Raw genomic sequence first — 25242 nt, 5'->3', positions numbered from 1 at the left:
CGGCCCTGTATGAGCACATATGTGTAGAGATATCTTGCTTCCGGTAGCCACTTCTATTCCCAAATGACTGATATTGTTCAGATGAAAAGGGGGGGGGGTTAGAAAAAATAATCATAAGCTACTTACACGGCCATGTGTAAGCTCAATCCTGGGAGAGAATAATGTGGGGTTGTTTAATGGACCCGTCCGTGGTGTTTCCCGTAGCAACGTGTAATCAGCTGCTGGCGGGCAAAGTGATGGCTGGCGGTTCCCCTTCCCTCACGCGTTCCAATCCTCCCCCCATCCCCGATTCAGGAAACGGGGATGCGTGGGGGACAATGATAGCAGGGCGTCAGTGACAGTCTTCAATCAAAAATGAACATTTTATTAAACATAAGAACAGATAATACTGTTTAAAACACCCCGTGGCACTCCGATCAGCGTGGTTGCAGGTCGCCTTCCAGCTGCGCTGTCTTCCGCGTCCGGGTTCAGAAGTGACATTTTGAGCCTGAGGAAGCCGTCAAGAACGTCGAAACGCGTTGCTCTGATTCTACACATCTTTTTGGGACGTTGGAGGCCTCCGTAGCAAGTGGGAGCAGACTGCAGTCACAGCCGCGTCAGAAGTTTCCATCACTTCTGAACCCGGACGCGGAAGACAGCGCAGCTGGAAGGCGACCTGCAACCACGCTGATCGGAGTGCCACGGGGTGTTTTAAACAGTATTTTGTGAGTTTATTATCTGTTCTTATGTTTAATAAAATGTTCATTTTTGATTGAAGACTGTCACTGACGCCCTGCTATCATTGTCCCCCACGCATCCCCGTTTCCTGAATCGGGGAGGGGGGAGGATTGGAACGCGTGAGGGAAGGGGAACCACCAGCCATCACTTTGCCCGCCAGCAGCTGATTACACGTTGCTACGGGAAACACCACGGACGGGTCCATTAAACAACCCCACATTATTCTCTCCCAGGATTGAGCTTACACATGGCCGTGTAAGTAGCTTATGATTATTTTTTCTAACCCCCCCCCCCCCCCTTTTCATCTGAACAATATCAGTCATTTGGGAATAGAAGTGGCTACCGGAAGCAAGATATCTCTACACATATGTGCTCATACAGGGCCGTGTGAGTATTTGATTACAATCGACTGTCATTTCGTCACCCCACCTTTATTAAGCAGCTAGATATGCTATGAAGTCATTTTAGAATTGCTAATATAGGTCCATCTCCTCTAATCCTTTGCTCCCCCTTTTTTTTTTTTCCTTTTCGTTCTCCTATACCCTGAGGGTTTGGATACCCCTCTCTGGGGTTGAGCAGAGGAACTCATCGCAAGTTACAGATTCCACTGTGAAAGACTACATCAATTGGTTTTGGGATAAGTATTTTACTTTATTCTCTACCCTGTACTAACACCCTAAGGTAAGCGCCCGTTTTTTTGTCTGCATTTCAAATACACATTTGGTGCAGTAACTTTTTTTTATCCAGTTTGCAGTCGATCATCGTGTGTGTGTGTATATCTCTATCTCACTTAATTGCAGCCCCATAGCTGTTAAGTATGAAGCTAAAGTGCACTGGAACAGTTTTGAGAACTTCTCAAATGTCCACTATTGTCCAAGAGACTCGTTCTGAGAATTTCCACATGGAGTATAGTGCCATGGAGCAATTACGGAAATGTAAGCTGCACTATCTATATGAGGAGTACAAGATCAGAGTCCATAGATTGTATTAAAAGGAAGTTAGATAAGTGTTTGATGTGGGTTGTGAGTAATGATGAGTGTTATCGGTCAAACTCATAATTCTGCCATTTGGGACTTTTGCTATGTTTTGTGGAGTCTTCAACAGCATACTTTTATTTATTTACATTTTTTTTATATTGGGTGTGCAGATTTTGTAGGAAGCTTCTTGTCCAATCCACCCTGTTTGTTTCCACTGTCCTGCAATGTATTTGTGATGTCTCTACTAGCAAGGGGTAAATGTTACTCACATCATTATTACTCCATAACCCACCCTCAAGCCACTCCATAACCCACCCCTCAAGCAGCTTAAAGAATATAAAAACACTGTGTTTTGGTTTCATATATGCAGCATTTGATTTACCTTTATTGAAAACTAATTACCTTACCTGCCCATCGATAAGCAAAATTCTGCTTCCCAGGGTTCACAAAATGACTGCCTTTCAGGTTCAAATCAATCTTTCAGTCAGTGTAACTCAGCAGCTACAATGTATTCATATATTACTAAGGTAACATTATCTATTGTTACAATTTGCAGCTCAAACTGCCGGGAATATTGGCAACAAATTATCACAAATAGAAAAGTGTTACAAAGATCTTACAGTGCGGTGGAGCTGTGCTGCTGTAGAAATGAAAATATGATCTAGTACAGGGGTTTGCAAACGTGTGTGTGTGTGGCTAGAGGGCGTGAGAGTTTTATTTGGGTGGGGCGTGGCGGTTACTTTTCTTACCTTGACTATGATGGCTTCAGGTGACTTGTCACCATGGTAAAGGGGCATCATTTGACATTTGAGACAAGGTAAGGGGGTAGGGGCGCGAACAGTGGGGGAGAGCAGGCAGGGGCGCAGGGCAAAAAGTTTGCGCACCCCTGATCTAGTTTATGGTACATTAAAACTCATTAAAAATGGCATGAAGAGTTGAATTTTAAATATAAAAAGGTACAGTAGTAAGTATTTTCTAATACTACAGAACTGATTTATTTAAAACAAAAAAACCCACATAGGATATTGCTTGGATTGCTCCTTTAAATAATGTGTGTGTGTGTGTGTGTGTGTGTGTGTGTGTGTGTTCATTCAAATTAAATCCGCTGTGCAGTTTTACTTGAAGGTAAGCTGTACTATTGTAACATAGAAGTGTGTTGATTGATTGTATGCGTTTTGGAGCTACACAAAGAGCTATTCCAAATAAAATGTTTGAAATAGGTGAACTTTCTCTCCGGGCACAGCCATCTTTGAATCGGGATGTTATTTGTGTGTAGAGGCTCCACTGTGAATGGGTTTGATGCTCCGCCTCTGGATTGTGTTTTTTGGGATCACCTTAAAACGTGTACTTTTTTTGTTCTCGTTGCTGAAATGTGAGATACGGAGTGATGAAAGAACAGGTTTTTGCTGTTCACAAAGAACTGAAAACTTGAGTTTTGTTTATCTTAGTATAACATGTTCAACAGTGATTGATATATAAGCACAAAATGATCAACAATTTGATGTCTGTATTGCTACCATATCTGGAAATGGCCAGTTGCCAGACGAGAGAAAGCCAGACGAGAGAAAGCTTAGCTGTAAAATACTGTGCTCTATCATGCAATATAATTGCACAAGTGCATCAGATGCTTCGTTATGTCAGTACTGTCTCACCTGGAAGTGGCAATGGGTCATGCGTTGGTGTCGAAGAAGCAGTTCACCAGTCAGAAATGTAAGGAGTCATTCTGACTAAACCCAGTTTTGATTTTAGCAAAGCTGGAATAAAATAAAGCCCTTTTTTGTTAAATTTATTTTTATATTACAGGCAATCCATTTGTTCCTTTTTTTTTCTTTTAGACAGGATCGAAGCAGGGGTCTTCGGAGCAAAACCCCATTAATTTCATATCCGGAGACCCCCTTCTTCCGAAGGTAGGTGCTGGTAGCCACTCCAGGGTTCACATTATGGCGGATTTTCAAAGTTCTCATAGCCTCATTTTTCAGAGCCATAAGAATGTTGCTAGGTAATCAGGAAGAAGTTTTGGAAAGCCGCCAGGAAAACCTCCATTCTATTGGCATTTTCAGAAATCAAAAGGGTGACCGACCTACAGTATATATCAGAAGTATCTCTGTATGTAGTGCGTCTCTCAGCAAGAAGAGCGCTGTTCAACTTTTTCTCTTCCCTGTGAAGGTGAATTTCTGTTTAGGAGGAAAGTGTCTCTTTCCCCCCCACCCACCAGGAAAGGTGAAAGTGAAAATTCTTTATGCCTCAGCAAGGCACAATGCCTTATAGAGAAGCAACATCTTGGCAACCAGGAAGACCTTTGGCTCAACAACAAATATCGAGAGGGGGACAAAGTAGCCTTTTTCGTGGCCCTATTAAGGAGGATTTTTTAGGAGAGGCGAGCCCTACTGTATGCGGTTGGAGGAAGAGTACCTCAATTCGCTACTATATGGGTACAACCTATAAAGGACAACTGAAATTTGTACAAGAGCTTCAACAGAGTCGGTTTCAGAGACTCTAAACCAGGGGGGCGCAAACTTATTTTTCCCTGTACCCCCCTGCCGGCGGTCCCCGCTCCGGCGTCGGGTCCGACGTCACTACTGCGTTGCCATGGCGACGCTTGTGAGAAGCCGCCGGAGCCAAGTTAAGTTAGGTTTACAGAGGCCCTGCAGCTCCCCCGGCACTCTGTAAACCCCGCGCCCCCCGCACTCAGTCTTGCACCCCCCTCCCGGGGGTCGCGCCCCCCAGTTTGCCCACTGCTGGTCTAACCAACAGCAGAATGAGGAATTGGCATTACAAGCCACAAAGCTAAGAAGGTCAAGTCGGGTCTCTGCAAAAGACTGCATGACCTTGCTGGGGAAATTCGCTTCAACACAAAGTGTTCTAGAGTGGACTGGATCAATGGAACAAAGATCCAAGATACTTACACCAAGGAGTATGTCTATCCCTCAACAGAGCGAGATTTAAAATGGCGGGAGAATTGGCAGAAACTAGAGAAAGCATTTTCTATCCAGGAAGAAACCTGGTTAACTGTCACCTCAGATGCTAGCATGTCTGGTTGGCGACCACAGATGGGACTTCAGTGGTGCAAGGAATTTCCCCAAAATTCTACAGTAACCTCAGCAAAAATGAGTTGCATGCAGTTAAAAAAGAAAAAAGAACCTCTGTTCTTTCAAGACAAGTTCAAGGCATAAACATAAGAATAGAATCCAACAACCGCACGATCGTAAAATACGTTGCGAGGCAAGGGGAAACCCAGGAGAGCAAAGCTCCTAGCTCTGGTAGTATCAATTCTTTCTTGGGCAGAATGCTATTTCATCTATTTTTTTTGGGCAGGTCCTAGACCCCACAATACGACGGCCGATGTTTTAAGCCGAACCGTCATCCATCTGGGAGAATGGGAACTGGACTTGCAAGTATTCCAACAGCTCATACTTCAGTGATGACAACCCCAAATAGATCTTATGGCAACACATCAAAACAAGGGTGAAAATTTCTGCTCAAAGTACTCCCACCATCTCTTCCAGCCAGGTAGATGTTTTAGAACTTTGATCAAAGAAGTATTTTCCTACCGATAACTCTAACAGTAACGACCCAAAGAAAAATAAGAGACGAGGTAGTAGCAATAATACCTTCTTGCTCAAGGATTGTATGGTTTTCCCCATCTAGTGAAGATGTCACTAGATCTACCTTGGAAACTACCACTGTCTCAAACTTCTGAAACAAGGACCAGTACAGCACCCAGAACCAAAGAAATTGGCCCCAGCGGCATGGAGGTTGAGCGGCAAGTCTTAAAGTAAAAGTGCAATATCATTGCTAAGCAAGAAAATAATCAGCTGCCTCTATCGTGTCTGGCGCTGTTTTCAGGAATGAGGTAGGAATAGGAGTATCGACTGTTTCAATCCTTCCTCTATCACTGGTGGCATTTCTACATGCTCGGTTTAAGAAAAAGCCTTGTTCGCTTTATTAAGAAAAGATCTAGCCTCATTAGTGCTGAGATTTCTACAGGCTGTCTGGCACCCCAGACCTCAAATTAAACGTGGGATCTTTCACTACTGTTGGACACTCGAGTAGATCTTTACAGGTTCGAACCTTTGCAGCAAATGACGTTAAGATTATTAATGTAGCAGACAGTATTGTTTGTAGCAATTACATCTGCAAGAAGAGTGGAAGACTTGCAGGCTCTCTCAGGCAGGACAACGCAGTCCCAAGACCTGTATCATGTTTCCTTCCAAAAGTCTTGTCCTTATTTCTCCAAGAGATTAATTTCTAATTTTGCCCGAATGCTAATGAGGACAGACTACATAGTTTAAATGTAAGGTGTTTGAAGGTAAATGTACTCAAATTCGAAATACAGAAAAGCATTGGAGTATTTTTTATCGGAAGGTCTAGAAGAGGGCAGCAAGCCTCAAGGGCAACCATATCATGATGGATTACTTCATGTATCAAACTTACCTTTAACCTTGAAGGCAAATTAATCCTGTAGGGAATCAAGGCACATTCGACCAGGGCATTTTCTACCTCATGGGCATTCAAAGCCCAAGCATCTCCAAGGTAAATTTGTAAAGCTGCAGTGAAAATACTACATGTGCCTCAGCTGAAGCAAGCTGATGCAGGAGAGTTCTGCAAGCGATTGTAGTGACTGAACGGTTAACTAATGGTGTATTCTTGTCCTTGTGTTTTCCCTCCCATTGGGTGAGCTTTCGTATATCCCAATTAGTACCCACTGCCATGTGGGGAACAGGAAAATAGAAAATGTATTCAGTTGACCGTAATTTTCTTTTCCTGTATTCCATTAATGGCGGGTACATCATACCCTCCCTGTAATTAACGTAGATTAGTTATGTTTATAGCTATGGGAGAAATTGAAGACTGCCTCTGCAGCGACAGGGAGGGGCTTTTATACCATGTCCCTGCAGAATAATTTTTTGTCCTTTCTAGGCTGAGGGAGGTGCTAATCCCAATTGGTACTTACTGCCATTAGTGGAGTACAGGAAATGAAAGTTACGGTAAACTGAAAATATTTTCTATTTTTTTTTTTTTCTTCAGGAAGAAATTACTGGAATCGTAAAGCTGTGATTAGTCTGTGAAGGGAAACAAAATGTTAATTGATTGGTCCATTATTGTGTTTTGTCCTTGTTTTAATAGGTATCATTTTTTTAAAAACAGTCAACATTTTGTTATACATGCACTCAATTAGAAAGTGTAAGATTGCGTGCAACACGTTTGTGTCGGATCTTTAAACGTTTGGACAATTTTTGTTCCCATGATAATTATAATAGGATCTTGTTTTGTACAGTCATTCTAGCATTTGCCAAACAATAATTGAAAGAAGTATCCTCACTATAGGTGGTCACCTTCTTGGTTTACAACGTATTTCGTTAATTTACTCTGAAACAGTAAGTTATTAATAACTTTTATAATGCATAGCTATAAAGCAGCAATGCTCCTAGAAATCTAAATCTGTTTAAAGCTGCAAAATATGAAAAATCCTATGTAAAAAAAGTCTGTAGTATTGAAGCCTGTTTATTTATATATTTTTTAATTTTTTTTAACTTTTTTTAATTTATACTCAGTGCCGTTTATAAATGTTTTTGTAATGTATTGATTATCCATTGGTTGCTACAGCAACCATTTAAGTCATATCCACTTCGTCTTTTGAAACAGGCACTGGCGCACCTTTTTTGAGTTCTGTTCTTTTAGCAACAAAGTATCACGAACAGGTCTGTTGCTGTATTCCAAAGGGCAGACTATTACTCTGAAAGATGTAACAATAATGTGTTACACTTGGTAATATAATGTTACATATCAGCTATAGCACAAACTTAGAAGGCGGCCATTTCGTTAGGCACACGATCAGGATGTTTACAGATTGATAACAGGAGCACGAAACGATTGCCAGCTTAGGTAAGAATCTACAATTATACATTGTGCATGCTTTACATATAAAAAGAAAAAAGAGGGGGAATGTAATATTGCTGCTTTAACACTGATCATGTTAGTATCCCCCATGCATGTCCTGCTCATTATAAATAAATAATGTGGATTTAGCATGATTAAAAAAAAAAAAAAAAAATCTTTAGCTTTCCTGAATGAAGCATCAGGTTTTAAAACTAAAAACCATTTTGGAATAGGCATGAAGAGATGTGAAGTGAAAACGATAAAAAGGTGATCAGTGCTGACGGCTGCTTTAAGTATTATCAGACTTTTTTTACCCATTCATATTTGGTTGCTATACTGGTAAAGAGGCAATCAAACCTGGCAATAATTATAGTTTTTTTTAACATAGGATCGAAGCAGGTGGTCTCCAGAGCTGAACACCATTCATTTCCGCCCCGGGGACGCCCTGCTTCCGGAGATGCATTCGTAGGTGGTGCCAGTAGCTGCTCGGCTGGCATAGTTTACGTAATGGCGGAATCTCTAAGCTCCTGCGGCCCAATAGGAGCCCATGATGTCATCCGCTTTTAACTTTGCCGAGAAACCGGCACCCCCTTTTGGAGGTCTGTATCTCGAGAAGCAGCGGGTCTCCGGAGCTGAAATTAATGAGGTTCAGCTTCGGAGACTCCCTGCTTCAATCCTATGTTAAAAACAGTAATACATGAGAGCATGAATTGCTCCTTTTTAAATAGCATGACTAAACTTTTTTTACTCTCTCTCTTTTTACTCTGTTATTTTCCTAGAAACTATAAGGATGCATTAATCTTAACCCTTTGGTTACCATGTGGTCTGTGACACCGAAGTGCCACGGCCCCCCCCGGGAAATTGCAGTCAAATGACAGCTGCTCCGAGCGATCATGTGATAGGCGTCATTTAATCCAGAAATGGAGGAGGATGAGTCTTTGTCGTCCTTGCATTTCTGATTGCGTTTTGCTCTTCTATGGGTCTCCCCTGGAAACGAGCACAAAAGTGGCATAATCTAGCAAATTCGTCACAAGGCTCGAGGGTTAAATCGCCCATTATCTGTGCAAATTATTTTAAATTGAAGCAGGACATTAATAAAAGCAGGGAAGCTAAACATGCTCACTATAATCTGTAAATGCATCCACCACCAGCATGTAAGCTGTACCCCCAGTATTGAAAAAATTACATTTGTAGATTCCCATAGCATGGTTGAACAGAAATTGGTCAAGCAAAAGACAATGGAGAAATAAGGACATTAAAAGGGAACTCCCGAAAAGGAAGTGAGCTAAGGAACATGCCATGTGTAATAGGTTAATGTAGCAGTCCGTCCTTGACTCCCATTAAGAGACTTTGTGTAATGTCTGCTGGTGATGAGACTGCTAGTCAATCTTCAAAGTTACAGGGAAATTATCTTTGTTCCGATCTGTTATCTTGGACTGCCCTTTTAGAACCTACTCCGAACCATCTGTTTTCACGTAATAAATATCAGTGCCACCTGTTTAGTTTAATCCTACTTGGGACAGCACATCTAAGAATTGTTGTTTTTTTTTTTAACTAAAGAACTGCCAGGTGTACTGAAACTGACAAAATATAAAAATATTACAGGCAGTCCTCGTTTTACAACGCTTCGCTTTACAACAAATGGCTTATCCAACGCTATGCAATGCATACCTATATTCATTTTTACAATGCCAAAATGGCTTATCCAACGCTCTTACGATGCTTTGCAACGTTGTGTATGTGTGGATATATATACACAATCACCTAAACAACGTTGCAAAGCGTCGTAAGAGCGTATATATATAATATTATACTATATAATATTATACTATATAATATATTATTTATTATATTATATATATATATATATATATATAATACAGTATATACACTATATAATTTGTGTGTGCTGCATATGTTATTGCCTGTAAAATATTTGGTGTATTTTAGTGTTAAAAATGCCTTCAGGAACGGAACCTTTCATTTAAACAGTGTTCCTATGGGAAAACGTGTTTGGCTTTACAACGTTTCGCTTTACAACGCCATTTTGAGTAACGCATTGTGTCAGATAACCGAGGACTGCCTGTATATCCTTTTCCAGATATCACTAGAACAAACAGAAAATCATAGTACAGTAGATCAGGTTGAAAAAAGACATGCGTCTATCAAGTTCAACCTATGCCGAATTTAGACAACAGATACTTTATCCTATATCTATACGTGCTTATTGATCCAGAGGAAGGCAAACAAAAAAATCCCAGTGACCTATCATTCAATGATATCACATAAGGGGAAAATTAAATTCCTTCCTGACTCCAAGAATTGTCGATCGGATTATTCCCTGGATTAACATTCTTCCCATGTTTACTTATTTGGTATAACTTTTTTTCCCGAAAAATATGTCCAACCTCTCTTTGAACAAATCTATTGTATCTGCCATCGCAGTCTCCATGGGTAATGAATTCCACATTTTAACTGCCCTTTCTGTAAAGAAACCTTTCCTTTTGTTGCTGGCGAAATCTCCTTTCCTCCAACCTTAAGGGATGGCCCGAGTCCTTAGGCTAAGGCCCCGCTCCCTCAGTCAGCGCGCCCGCAATGCAGACAGGCGGGGCACTGACAGACACAGACCGCGATATGCGGTCTGTAGGGAGCCGGGAGCCGGAGTGGGAGGGGGGCGGGAGTGGGAGGGGGGCGGGATCTGATCGTGGTGCCGTCCACCCCCCCACACACACACATACACACATGCACACACATACATACACACACATACATACACACACATACATACACACACATACATACACACACATACATACACACACACACACACACACATACATACAGGCATACCCCGCTTTAAGTACACTCACTTTAAGTACACTCGCGAGTAAGTACATATCGCCCAATAGGCAAACGGCAGCTCACGCATGCGCTTGTCATCACGTCCTGAACAGCAATACTGGCTCCCTACCTGTACCGAAGCTGTGCGCAAGCGGGGAGACTATAGAGCCTGTTACAAATGGGTTATTTACATCAGTTATGCACGTATATAACAATTGCAGTACAGTACATGCATCAATAAGTGGGAAAAGGTAGTGCTTCACTTTAAGTACATTTTCGCTTTACATACATGCTCCGGTCCCATTGCGTACGCTAATGCGGGGTATGCCTGTATACACATACATATACACACACACTTTAACCTGCAGCTCCTTCCCTGCTCCCCGCCCAAGGCGCCTCCCATCTAGCTCCTTCCCTCACCTCCTCCCCATTGGCTGACTCGCGTACCATGTGACGCGTCGCCGCACGGGAACACAATTCTCTGGTATCCCCTGCTGGCTGACGCATCACAGTACGTAGGCAGTTGGCAGTGAGGAGGGACTGGGACTGGATCGTGGGGCTACAAGGCAATGGCGAGTAGCGCTCACGCGGCCGCCCGCGCCACCGGGCGCAGCGGGTCCCAGCCCTTAGTGCTGCCCTTGGGATGAATAGTTTTTTTTGAAAGCTTGTATTGTCCCTGAATATATTTGTATATAGTTATCATATCCCCTCTTGGACGCCTCTTTTCTAATGTGAATAAATCTAATTTAGCTAGCCTCTCCTCATAAGTTAGATTGTCCATCCCCTTTATTAATTTGGTGGCTCTTCTCTGCACTCTCTCTAGCTCTATAATGTCTTTTCTTAGGATTGGTGCCCAAAATTGTACTCCATATTCAAGGTGTGGTCTTACTAATGCTTTGTAAAGGGGCATAATTATGTTTACTTCCCTTCCATCCATTGCCCGTTTGATGCAAGATAAGATCTTGTTTGGCTTTGCAGCTACTGCATGACTTTGGGCACTATTGCTATGCCTGCTGTCTACAAGCACTTCTAAATCCTTCTCCATCAAAGATTCCCCCAATTTATCCCCTTTTATGTAATTCGCCTTTTTATTCTTGCTTCCCAAATGCATAAACGTACATTGATCTGTATTAAACCTCATCTGCCATTTACCTGCCCACGTTTCCAGTATCTCCAAGTCTTTCTGAAGAGAAATCCTGCTCTGATTCTATTACCTTACACAATTTAGTATCATCAGCAAAGATGGAGACTTTGCTCTCGATCCCAACCTCAAGGTCATTAATAAACAGGTTTAAAAAGCAGGGTCCCAGTACCAATCCCTGAGGTACTCCACTCACAACTTTAGCCCAACCTGAAAAAGTTCCATTTATGACAACCCTCTGTTGTCTGTTCTTTAACCAATTTTCAATCCAGGTGCATATATTATTACTGAGTCCAATTTTCTTTATTTTGTACAACAACCTCCTTGTGTGAAACCGTATGAAAAGCCTTTGCAAAATCTAAGTAGACCACATCAATTGCATTACCCTTGTCTAAATTCCTACTTCCACAAAGAAACAAATAAGGTTAGTTTGGCATGATCTATCCTTCATAAATCCATGCTGACTATTACTAATCATTTTGTTTTCCATTAGGTATTCCTGAATATTAGGCTTACAGGTCTGTAATTGCCCGGTTGTGATCTAGCTCCCTTTTTAAATATAGGCCCACATCTGCTTTACGCTAATCTTGTGGTACTGAGCCTGTGGAAATTGAGTCCTTCAATATATAATATAATATTTTGGCTATTACTGAGCTTAACTCTTTGAGAACTCATGGATGTATGCCATCGGGGTTTCATCATCTATTCTATTTAGTTCATTTATCTGTTTCATACCCCTCCCCCATGATTGATTACAAAGCAGCTTAATAAAGTGTTCTTTGCCCATTGCAAACCCAAGTCTTGAATATTTTTCAGGCTGCCTTGGTTCCCAATGTTTGGGTTCATATTGTTGTCACCTTCTTTATAGGTATACATAGACACAAAGATTCAAAGAGGATCAGCAAGGTCCTCCACAAGGAATGCACTCATTAGCATGTAGGGGAAAAGGTACTAAATATATACATAGCAGTTACCTTTTGGTAAATCGTAGTGGTGTGTATTTTTATTTTTTTATTTTTTTATTTTTTATAAATCCTTTTCCCGTTTTTATTGCATCAAGTTCAGCATTGAGTTAGTCAGAGTATTCCTCTAAAACTGTGGTTCTCTCTCTGCCCCAACCATCCTATATAAACCAGAACACACAGGCTCAGCTAGCAAGCTAGAGCTTAGTTGTGTAAGTCTATTTAACACAGCATCTCATCTGCTCCAGTAATGTCAACAAATAGACAGTTGAAGTAATTAAACAATCAGCCCCTGTCAATCATTCTTTCTGCTATCCCCATTAAAAAGCTGTCGTATCCCACGATGCCTCATGTTTGTATACAGACAAGTTGCTGTAGTTGTGTACAATTAGTGTTATTTGAGCTGTGCTTGCTATATACCGTATGTCTATGTAATCTCAGGTAAATTGTCAACTGCAATGCTTTTTATTTTTTATTATTTGAACTCTGCTGCATGCCAAACCTTTTTAAAATTTGAATTGCGGTTTAAATCCTGTTAAGTCAAAATTTCCTTTAAATAGAAACTAGAAATGACTAAAAACCAAATACAAAAAAACAAAACAAAAAAAACCATGCATGATGCAATGCTGAGGCTCACGAAAGTTCTAAAGAAAACAATAGGTTCAGAACAATTTTAAAACGATGAGTAGAAATTAGATGTTAAAGCAGCAGTCCAAGCGGCCAGTTATTTATTTAAAAAAAAATCCCCCTTTTAATATGGGCATCAATATAATCCACACAATAAGTAATTAGCTAAATTGCCGATTGATCTGTTCCCCCGTGATCGATTGGCGAAGATTCGGCTCGGGGGGGGGGGTTCACAGTGCAGGAGAAGATGACCAAAGATGCAAAGGTCTGTGGGGAAGATAATGTGACTAGGCAGTCATTAGATACAACTGGTGCACTGCTAGAGAGAGGGCAGGGCTCAAAAAGGGGTCTGCCAGAACCTGTTGAGGAAGAGGATGGGGATGTGACTTTGTAAATGGTTGCTATAGAAATAAAAAATGCTTGTTACATGATGATACATTAAAAATGTCTTTCAGAGTGGTTTGAGAAAATACTTGTAGCATTTTTTTTATAGTACAGAACTTTTTTATTTAAAAAAAAAACCACATAGAATATTGCTTGAACTGCAGCTTTAAAATGTGGATAACTTGAAATAATTTTTTCAATTATATTTTTAAATATCTTGTTCTCGTACAGTAGGAAATGCAGATGTGAACAAGTTTGCATATCTTCCCTGCCATTATTAAACATGTTTGTTTATATTGGGCTTTATAATATACGATCATTTTTACTAGACGTCAAAACCATCTGTTTTATGAAACGCTTCCTCGCATTATGCGGTAGTGATTTCCAGCAGATTACTTTGTATGTAAAATGGAGACAATTTTGAGTTGTAAATTACTGAATTACATATAAGATGTAGCTTGAACAAAAAAAAAAAATCCCTGTTCTGCCTGTGTTTATTAATGTTTCTACTAGTCCATAAAAAAAGAATCAGAGTAGAGAAGAAATGAAAGAGAGATACCGGCGCCTGATCAGTCCACAATGGATGGAAGTCTAGTAGAAATAGTCCCAATTCCAAGATGTGCTACAGTCACTGAATCTTTGAGTGCTCCGTTAGGAATTCATGCAGGGGATGTGGAACATGAAATAAAAGAAGAGAGAATTTAGTGCAACACAGCTAAACAGATTACACAGACATGAAAATACAAGCTGGCTGACACAGGGGGACAAGACAGACAGACACAACTAGACAGACAACATTAAAGCAAAGCTAGTGATAAAAGTTAATTTATTATAACTGAAAATAAAAAGTAGGACAGGTTGCTGATATGCCGCTCCGGTGGGTTAAAATCTGAATAACACTCACAGGACGGCAGATGTAGATTTGCATAAGTCAATGTGAGCCGAAATCCACGTGTGGGGGGGTCGCAGGTTTCTCAGTATGCCGTGTATTCCCTCTGTTGCTCCTTACTGGTGAGGACCGGAAATGACGTCTCCGTTGCGCCGAAACCGGAAATGACGTCGCCGGGTGTGACGTCAGGACTGGTGAATCCAGTGAAGCCTCAGGGAAATGGCGATCCGCACCTCCTTGCCCCTACTTCGCTCAACAAAAGCGCTCAGCGATATAACAGCTTGTACTCAGCAAAAGTGTCCAAAATAGAATAAACCAGCCCTACGCGTTTCGTGTGGGTAACCACACTTCCTCAGGGGATATAAAGTTATGGCAGTGAGCCCTGGTATATATATCCCTAGCTTGGCTCCGATTGGTCTGTCAATCAGGGCAGTCAAGGGGATACACCAATTAGCTTAATAGATCACTGACATTTGATTCAGCTTTGCAAACATAAAAAAACAGCATGACACAACATTTAACATGACATAAAAACAGATAAGATAGTGGAAGAAATGAGTAATTTATTTTTCAGGGATTTTAATCTATTTAAATACTAATACATATATAAACTTAATTATTATTTTTTTAAATTAAACAATCTGTGTATTCCAGCTAGATATTAGTGGGGGAGGGAGAGGAGAGGAGAGAACTGAATTTAATGCACAAATATATTCTTAAACTCCATGTTTTTTCTTTTGTCATTTACTAAAGGATATTTAGCTATAATTACACCCTCCCCCGCCCCCTCAGGAAAACAAAGCGAGAGAACAAAGGATAGTTACGCTAACAAGTCATTTCACTACAGCAACATACCAAATTTGGAACACAGCTGCTGGTGAATAAAATCAGATAATTTTTTTTTTTGCCCGTTTAAGAATCGTATTGTAACCCTTACAATGATTTTGTCGTTTAGGTGCTAGGAAATATATATGTGCGAATATGGTGTTAAACCAAAATAATATCTCCTGGTCAGTGCACAAGTGAATCAGTCGCTTTGTATTGAAGACAGTGTATACCGCATGTTATCTACTCAGTCTAGGGAATTGATATGAATCAATTCAATACTCAATACAGCTCAACCCCGTTATAGCGCGATCCGCTTATAACGCGGTCTGAGCGTGGCTCCTGTTGTTAATAAGCTAAGCTGCATTTTTTACTTTTTTCCCAAAGCTTTATTTCTAACAGAGACAAGCACGCGCACACACTTGAATAAGCTAGCGATGAATCAGCATGAGTTGTTGTATTATCTAACTGAAGGCAATGTAGGCAGTGCCCTACAGACTAATGAGTTTAAGAAATGTAGTTTGGGCTACAGGTTAGGAGTACTTAGAAGGCAGTTTACTGAGTCAGGGCAGCTGTGAGTGGGGACTAATCAGTGAGGCAGGAATCAATCCCTCTACAAGAACCATGGGGCTGGTGGCCCTGAGGAATGTCATTCATGCAGAAAACGTGTTGGTAGGGAGGGCTAGGCGGGAAGAGAAAGACCAGGAATCCCTATGGGAAGAAAGAAAAAAAATAAACTGTTGCACAAAGAAAACAAAATCCCTCTAACAATGGTCCTCCTAATGCTTGAGTAGATGAGAACTTTAGTGGGAGAGCATATCGCAAAAGTCTCATCAAAGGACACCCTTCACACTAGTAAATATTCTAGAGGAGAGCACAGCAGGGCCAAACATTAGGAACATGCATAACAAGGGAATGGGACACAATCACACTTCAGGAAAGCACACTTAAGGAAAGCACGGTGTACCGTGCGAAACGAGTCAGTGTTTTTTGGGGCTGTCGGTTGTCAATAAAGCTTACACTTGAGTGTCAATACCCTGGTCTGTGTTCCTACCTGCGTAGGAGTTGCACCGCTTCGTTTTTCTTGGAATTCTTTGCTACTCAATCAGCAGGAGCACACCGGATCAGCCATACATCACACTACTTCAACAGTGAGTATAATACTTACCCAGGTCCTTACCCCATACAAGACTTACCTCATTTAAGAGGCTATTGGGGGGTCCGTTACATTGTTGTTTGGATATTTGGATTATACAATGTGGACAGCTGTTCACTAAGCAGATTTCATTATTGCCATCTGGTCAACATTGAGAAGCGCCACTAGGGGGTGTGAGGCTCCCATTTCCTCTATCGCTATCCAAGTTATAATGCGGTCTCATTATGTGGACCCGAGCGCCGCGTTATAACGGGGTTCAGCTGTACTAATAAAAAAAAAAGTGAGCTTTGTCATTCTTCCCTCCAGAAGTTTAGATCTAGTAGGCTTCAGTATTCTTAAAGCCACGCTACATCAGAATAGCCACCACACGAGCAACTTCCTGATTCCTAACTTTTCTATTGCTCGAGACCATGTGGTGTAAGACCCAAACTGCTTTGGGGTTTAGTCTCACTATAAATGTGACAAAAGAAAGATGATAAAAAATCTTTTAAAAAAACCTCCAGAGGTACTGTACAGATAAAGACCCAAGCTGGCTCACCACTCAGATCATTTGTGTCTGTTCCAAACATAGATGAATAGTTATGTGTTTTCGGTTCTTACATTTTTTTTTTCCTTTGGCTGTTCCATGTGTCATGTTAGTTTTTTACCTTTTCTTAAAGAGCTGGATTCAAAACCTGATTCCATTCACGAACCACTGACCATCTTGACATTGACCAATTCTTCTGTTGAATATCGTGATCTTGTTTGTCGCTGAACTTTACATGTATGTAATATCTTGTGGAGAAGTTTCAAGAGAAGCATTCTAAAACATCTGTAACATCAAAATCCAAGAATGGTCAAAACAAAATGATTTATGTGAGGCGTGTGAGGAATTGCCTTCAAATTAAATTAATTATTCCACCTTGATTAAGCAAGCCTGAGTGGAAAAGTTTAAACTATTAATTAGTCATGATTTCTTAAAGTATTCTGCAGCTTAGAAGCATCTCTTGGAAGATTGTATTTACTTTTCTTTTTGGTGGTAGTCATATGGTCCAAATTCCTTCTTCGGCAGTGAGAAGACTTCCTTTATCTTGCAAAAATGTAATAAAGTTATAAAGTGGCAAACTCCTTAAAGGAGCCATTTATGTGCTTTTTACATTTATTTTTTTAACCGGTTTGAAGCAGGGAGTCTCGAGCTGAACCCCATTAATTTCAGCTCCGGGGACCCCCTGCTTCCTGAGATTAAGACCTCCAAAGGGGGTGCTGGTATATTGGCAAAGTTTAAAGCTCCTGCGTCACTTGGGAATGACGTCTCGGGTTCCTATTGGCCCTCGGGGTGGGGGAGCTTTGAAACTCGTGTTCCCTGTTGGCCAAACGGAGCAGCTAGCGGCAAACCCTACGGTGGCAAGTATATCCAGAAGCAGGGGGTCCCCGGAGCCTAAATGAATGGGGTTCAGCTCTGGAGACCCCCTGTTTAAATCTGATGTTAAAAAAATGCCTGCTTTGATTGCCTCTTTGAAAGAAAGTGTCTTTCATTTATGACTATTCTCACACTTGAGACATGCATCTGAAAGCTAACCTAGTTTTATTAAGAACATTGCCTCTGGAGGATCTCCATTCAGTTGATGTTGATGCACTGGACCTTGATACAGCTTTTTTGCTGCAGGTTCAGATGGTGGTCAGACAACATTTTTCAAATAATATTATAGCTGCCAGAAAATAAGTCATGGGTTTCTTCCAATTAGCCATTTTTGTGGAAACACCTTTGATGTCATAAATCTATGGCCCTTTTTTCTTTGGCTTGGTGAACAATGGTTACTTTGGTTAAGGGAGAAAAATGACAACTTGATACCATGAGATGGGTCCCGCTTCTTTCAGAAGCACTAGAACATGTTAGTAATATGCCTTTAGGGCAGTAGTTCCCAACTCCAGTCCTCAAGGACCACTAAGTGCAGGTTTTAAGTCTATCCTCACATTAGCACAGGTGGTCCAATCATTTTGTATACTTAAAACCTGCACTGTAATAGTGGTCCTTGAGGGCTGGATTTGGGAACTTCTGCTTTAGGGGGAAAGCGCATATTTTTGTCAGCTACAAGGAACAATAAACTGGTTATTTTAGTGGTGCCAGATCATTTTCCAGTAATTCAAAAATCCCAGTTCACACACAGTTATATTCCTTGTCTCGGATCTTACAGGGTCTCTGCAAGTCTATCCCATTCAAATGGATGAGAAACAAGGTTTCCTTTATTCTCAAAGTAGCTGTAAGGAAGTGTAACACTGTTTCCCTCCCCCCAATCCTCCCCTCCCCCCCCCCAATTTCATGTCGGGTACCCTAGGAGAAAAGGTGTACTATTCACGGTGTCTAAAGTGGTGCTGGCAACAGTGGTCCTCAGTCTCCCGCGATGGCATGGGGGATATCAGGACAGGCTTTTGAGGTGGATCTGAGTAATACTCACTGGTACAGTGCCTCCATCTCCAACAGATCCCCAGAATGATAGGGAGGAATCTCTGCAGGAGAACTTCTCTCTTTAACTTCTTCCTGAATTATGCCAGGCTCAGGCAAGAAGTATTCTGATTCAAGGATATACTTTATTTCTCCACCAGGCGGACTGCCCATCTTGCAGCCAGGTCACTCAGCCGCACGTCGGTAGGTTGTCACCTGAAGGAAGTCCCTGGACAATCACTCCTAGTCAGGGCCCTAGAAGCTGTCCTAGCTCTTCCCTTATCTCCTAGTGAGCTAAGAGGCATGATCCCCTTCCACTCCCCTGAGGGAGGGCCCGGACTGGCAGAGCCCTGCGCAGTCTAGTTAGGGTGGACCAGTCTCAAGCGTAGAGACAACTGGCTAAATTCAGGAAATGCTATGCAGTAAGTAGTTCCTATAAGCACCACCCCTGTGTCACTGTGATTGGACACAGAGCCTGATGACACTATCTTAACTGCCTCACTGCACAGCATGAGTGTGGGGAAAACCCATGATTACTCCTGGCAAACCTGCCCTTACCAGGGACTACTGCACAGGAGGAGAAATAACTATAGCCCCTTTGGATTACATATTAAAACCTCACAACCGGGTTTAAGTCTGCCGCGTAAAAAGTTTTTCTCTGGTAGAAGCACCATCTGATCTGATCAAGCGTCACTAAATAGAGCAGCATTACAATGTTGACTTCAATACAGATAGATTGAATTAAAGGTTCATTAGATTGAAGATAATCAGTGTATTGTAAATAATTTGAAAAGGTGACTTAAAAATGCAGTTTATTTCATAGGCAGTTAAATCTGATTTTGATGAAAGCAAAAGCCCAGACACGATACTAGGGGGCCCATTTTAAACGAGACGGCTGCTACAGAACATCCGGTTCCCATGGCAGTGTGGTTTTGCCTAATCAGCGTGTTTTTGATATTGGTATGGTGTATTATGGCACAGTACTTCATATGGATAACATCAGAAAGGTACGGGGTCCTCTGTGAAGCAAAGACGGTCCATCTGCAGAATAGCGCATGTGTGGGCTCATTCTTTACACTTTACAAATAGAGTATAGGAATCCGAGAAACATCCCTGAAGTGCTACTATATTTAAAAAGAAAGTTGAGTATCATTGAATATGTTGAAACAAATACTATTTTGCCCAAAACAAAAAGGCTGTTTAAAACTGTTTTTATGCACACTTGTTTCTAATCTAAAAGCGAAGGAAACCACTAAGTTATTTTCGATACCGGGAGTTATTTTCAGAGAGAACAGTATCATTCAGGAAATTAGATTCACTTTCTTATTCACTGGAGACCAAAGATAAGGGGGACATCAAGCCTCATTAGCCAAATGGTTCAAAGATCTGTAAGTTTTTTGGCATATTTAGTAACATGGGAATCCCTTCAATGTTACACCCTGTTCTACGTTTGTGGTGTCCACGAGTGGGACGGTGTTTGGAGGATGGTAGCGTCCTGGTCTTCACTGGATACACGGTTCTATATTGTGGATTTCTCTATGATGTTATGATCATATTTGACGGTTTAAATAGTGTTTATTACTGATACACTGGTACTCACGGAAGAAAAAACTTTACTCTAACATGTATTTTGATGTATTGGCACATCGTTACATGCTGATGATACATTCACCACACTAACATAGAAGTACATGTCATTTATTTACTTCCTGCTTTCCGTGTTATACAACCAATGTAGTTCCAGGCTCTAGACCGGATGATTAGGGTCATCTAAGTAGTTACACAAAGGGATGTGAACATACTTTCCTACATTTGTTTGGTACGTGTGTATGTTCACATATTGTTAAACTCTGTTTCCCTATTACTACTTAACGTCCATCACCTGTTACCTACCTGGGGATTTATTTTACTCCATTTTTAAATGCACTATTACATACCTTATCACTTTTTTGTTTTGGCGTTGTTATTAAATATTACAAATTTATTGGTTTTGTTTTTAGCAACTTGTACGTCCTGCCACTATTTACTATAGGCATTTTTGTTGAGTTAGATACATTAGCCTCCCTGTGGATACTCCATCCTTTTGTATATATTTGTAATTTCAACCATGAGTGCATCTTAAGGGGCCTGTTGTGACCTTGGTCACTTTTTCTTGTGTGTCTAACTGTTATAGAATACAGTAAGTGACCATGTTTTAGTGCAAAATCAATGGATGTACATTTTAAGGAAGCATAGTAAAATGCGTCCTGTTTATGCAGGCCTGATGAATAGTGCCAAAGGCTGTTAATGTTGTGTACATACTGTATTCTACATGTCTTCTCTCCCTCCCCCCCATGTTACTCAGATATCTTGAAGCCAGGGGAGGTCATCTCCAGTCCTCAAGGGAGTCGAAGACTGAGACACCTGTGCTGAGGCAGGGACATCCTAAAAACCTGACCTGTTGGTAACTCTTGAGGACTGGAGTTGGCCACCGCTGTCTTATTGACATATATATTTTCATGGTACATTGAAGAGAGGAAATATTTAATTACTAATATTTTCATACTTTTTTCCCCTAGTGACTGGCTGTTTTGGTTTCATTGGCAATTTGTAAGTACCAGGCATACCCCGCATTAACATACGCAATGGGTCCAGAGCATGTATGTAAAACGAAAATGTACTTAAAGTGAAGCACTACCTTTTTTCCCAACTTATCGATGCATGTACTGTACTGCAATCATCATATGCGTGCATAACTGATGTAAATAATGCATTTGTAACAGGCTCTATAGTCTCCCCGCTTGCGCACAGCTTCGGTACAGGTAGGGAGCCGGTATTGCTGTTCAGGACGTGCTGACATGCGCGAGCTGCCGTTTGCCTATTGGGCAATATGTCCTTACTCGCGAGTGTACTTAAAGTGAGTGTCCTTAAGCCGGGGTATGCCTGTACTGTATTTTGTGCAGTAAGATCTTTGAATTGTGCACCGCAATCAAGTTTTTCCAATGCATCTCATATGGTAACCCCCACCGGAGGAAATTTTAAAAAAAAAAGGGGGAATGTGAGGTCCCTTTAAAAAGTTGTCATTGCACAAAGGGAGTAGCTTGAAGAAATGAAACCTCTTCCTATGCACTTGCTTATAATGCCATGCTACATTGTTCACATCTAAAGAGGAGTTGTTTTCTATGTCCAGAAATATTGAAGACCGCTCACTAATGGATAGTCATTGCAATTTCCTTATGTTTTGTATAAATGCTTTTTGCACTTGAAGGCACTTTGTCCTTTTTTTTTTTAATATTTAATTTAAGATTGCAAACAAGAATCTATAAGGCCACACACGCCTTAGCACCAACTTTTAGCTCTGAACATATGTCATATCAGCCAAAAACGCACTTCTCAGTACTCTTAGGTTTAAGTCCACCAAGTTTAGAAAAAGAGCATTCTCTACAGAAGGGCTCATCAATCCGTACTTTATTTTTGTAGTTGTGTGAAGATGGTATTCTCACATCCCATAGGGTAGATACATTTGTATGTCTTTTATCTCTATATATTATTTCTATATTGTTTTTATAAGGTTATCTTTATTAATGGATGGCACCATTAAAAGCTGCAATGAAGCTTAATATGTTTAAAATCTAGAAAATATATTTTTTGATAGGGCTGATTTTAACGCAAAATGCATTTATTAACCAGTTTAACCAATTAAAACATGTCTTCAATGGTTCCCTTTGGTTCTCAGAGCGACTACACATTTATTTGCTCAGTTTCACTAGGTGCAGTCTAAGGGCTCGCTCAGACAGGCTGCTACGGAAGCTTGCTAGCGTTCGCGTGCAGCTGCTCGCTCCTGCAGCACAGCGATCTGTGCTCAAACTGCAGGAGGCAGATCTCAGTGTTTGGGGGCGTGTAACGAACGTGTCACGGAGCTGGTTCGCCTTTATTGGCTGAACCAGCTCGCGTCACGCGACTGTAGCCCCAAATTTCAATTTGGGTTGTGCCGGCAAAATGTCGCAGTGACAACGCTGCACTTTGCCGCCGGTGGAGTTTTCAGTTTGAAAACTCACACCGCACAACCAAAATTTGCGACGGACGTGCGTCGCACGTCGCATCACCTTCTGTCTGAGCTCAGCCTAAAACTGCTGTAAGCTGCAGCATTAGGGTCATAAACGTGTATGTCCGACCATTTGCTTTTGGTGCACATTGTCAACGTTTTCTAGACTTCTTGTTTTTCACTGATAATATAAATTAAATTGCAATGAACATGATAATTTAATATTACACATTTGCTTTTTATATCACTTTTTGTATATAATGTTGAGTAGAGGACTTCAATGTTAATGTTTTCTTCAGTTTACATTGTATTATAATGCCATAGAATAGGTTATATTATTACTTCATAGTTGGCGACAAAAGTATTGTGTTGTACAACACCTCTACAGGTGGCTTTAATTGGGTGCGGTAACACTGTTCGTTCCATTCATTCTTTTACCTGTGCTCTGAGTCACGATAAAATGGGAGCTTTGTAGTGTCCCTTCAGAGATATAATAGTGATTGGAAGGTAATTTTGACCAATTGGTGAGCATTTTATCCATGATGGCTACAATAGATAAAAAAAAATCACGACGCTTGCTCTTAAACAGCAGCAACATGTCAGACTCGTGCTGGCTCTGACACATTGACAGCTCTTTCTTTAGATTAAGAAACTCTGTTGTATTTCAATGTCCTGACATCATTGCTAGAAACAATCTCCGTGATCAAAGTGTGATTGCGCTGTGTAGTACGGACTACTACTTTTTAGTACTTTTTATTTTTTAAACTTATTTCACCTTAAATGACAAACGTCATTTAGCAATGACTCCTTTGCAAAGTTTTTACCTTTCCTGTCAGCGCAAATAATTGCAAATAATTTCCTGTCGCAACAAATAATTGCATGTTTTTTGTTTTTATGTTTTGTTGACTGTTCGAACTGCCATTTAGTTTTATGTTGTTGCTATGTGTGGTGTTGATTCTACCTAACGACATTTTCTTTTTTCACTCTCTAATGATAGCTGTCCCTTTTCCCCCTACACATCGGTTAACATCAGATGAAGTGTTTGACACTGATGGAAAGCCCAGAGTTGACATTCTTAAAAACCACTTAATAAAAGAGGGCCGGGTAGATGAAGAAATTGCACTTAGGATTATCAACGAGGGTGCTGAAATTCTCCGACAAGAGAAGACCATGATCGAAGTAGAAGCCCCAATTACAGGTAAAATGTACTGATGTTTCAGATCTCCATAAACAAATGAGCAGAGTTTTAATGTATCAAGAGTGATTCTCAAACTTCCATTGGCCACTCTTGGTATTGGCATCCTGGCCCGTCTCGGGGCCTTGTACAGAAATGTAAAAATCCCAGAATTAGAACCTAGCAGGGTTCTAATAAACATACAATAAGAGCATCACACCGTCTCAACGATCAAGGAAGATGACCCACAACAATTTGAAGCCTATAAAATAAGTTTAGGAGCAAAAGTTACAGAATACATGATTCAACAACAAGATGATCGTGACTGCTTTACCTTAGCAATCACAGAGAGCCTTTTGTTGAAGATGTGGGTTTAGCTAGGCTGTTTGGTCTTAAGGCTCTTCAGGGCAGATTCTGATGCGGTTTATGGCACCCTGATTCAGCGTTAATTGCTACTTGAATGACTATTACGCAGGATCAAGTGTGATACCCCATATCAGAGCTTGATTAATCTGAGCCCTGGCGTGGCCTCTAGAGAATGAAGTAAATCATTTTAAAGGATGCTGTCTTATAATGAAGTGGTACCAGATTTGCACCAACATCTTGTAGCATTCTGGGGTTTGGAGTTCTGTTGTTTTTTGAAGCACATAACTACAAATCAAAGGATGAATGTGGGTTAATGTTTAAAATCAAGGTTGAATTAAACCTTCCTTAATAGAGGACTTGAGGCCCGGCGCCACCAGCGGGCCACTGAACCTCTTCAGTCCTGGGTCATGTAATTGCTTCAGGAGTTAACACATGGCATAATGAGGTCGACCCAATCACCCCCTAGATAATGAGTACCATACATGGACCGGAGCATGTATGTAAAGCGAAAATGTACTTAAAGTGAAGCACTCCCTTTTTTCCACTTTACAATGCACGTACTTTACTGCAAACATCATGTGTATAACTGATGTTAATAACACATTTGTAACCGGCTCTATAGTCTCCCCACTTGCACACAGCTTCGGTAAAGGTAGGGAGCCGGTATTGCTGTTCAGGACGTGCTGACAGGCGCATGCATGCGTGAGCTGCCGTTTGCCTATTGGGTGATATGTCCTTACTCGCGAGTGTACTTAAAGTGAGTGTCCTTAAACTGGGGTATGTCTGTAACTGTATTTTTAAGAAGAGCATTTAAAGTTATAAAGCACCAACTACAGTGTACTATTTACATGGATACT

At 41.0% G+C, this 25242-nt stretch overlaps 1 protein-coding gene across 14 annotated transcripts in view; it reads left to right on the top strand.

The window, feature by feature from the left end:
* PPP3CB (protein phosphatase 3 catalytic subunit beta) overlaps positions 1 to 25242 on the top strand; it is a 76862-nt gene that overhangs the window by 7665 nt on the left and 43955 nt on the right. For 12 of the 14 annotated variants that reach the window (XR_012803456.1, XM_075610999.1, XM_075610996.1 and 9 more), the window contains exon 2: positions 23843 to 24043. Coding sequence is in view for 13 of the 14 variants with exons in the window: in XM_075610999.1 (XP_075467114.1) it covers positions 23843 to 24043 (201 nt within the window). In the remaining variant the exon portion in view is untranslated. Of the gene's footprint in view, positions 1 to 3529; positions 3602 to 23842; positions 24044 to 25242 lie in introns of all 14 variants that reach the window. The other 2 variants (XM_075611005.1, XM_075611004.1) reach the window with 1 other exon arrangement.

This window comes from Ascaphus truei, chromosome 8, assembly GCF_040206685.1.
Source record: "Ascaphus truei isolate aAscTru1 chromosome 8, aAscTru1.hap1, whole genome shotgun sequence".
Classification (NCBI taxonomy): domain Eukaryota; kingdom Metazoa; phylum Chordata; class Amphibia; order Anura; family Ascaphidae; genus Ascaphus; species Ascaphus truei.
The sequence above is the reverse complement of the archived record's forward strand: the minus strand, read 5'-3'. Positions and strand labels throughout refer to the sequence as shown.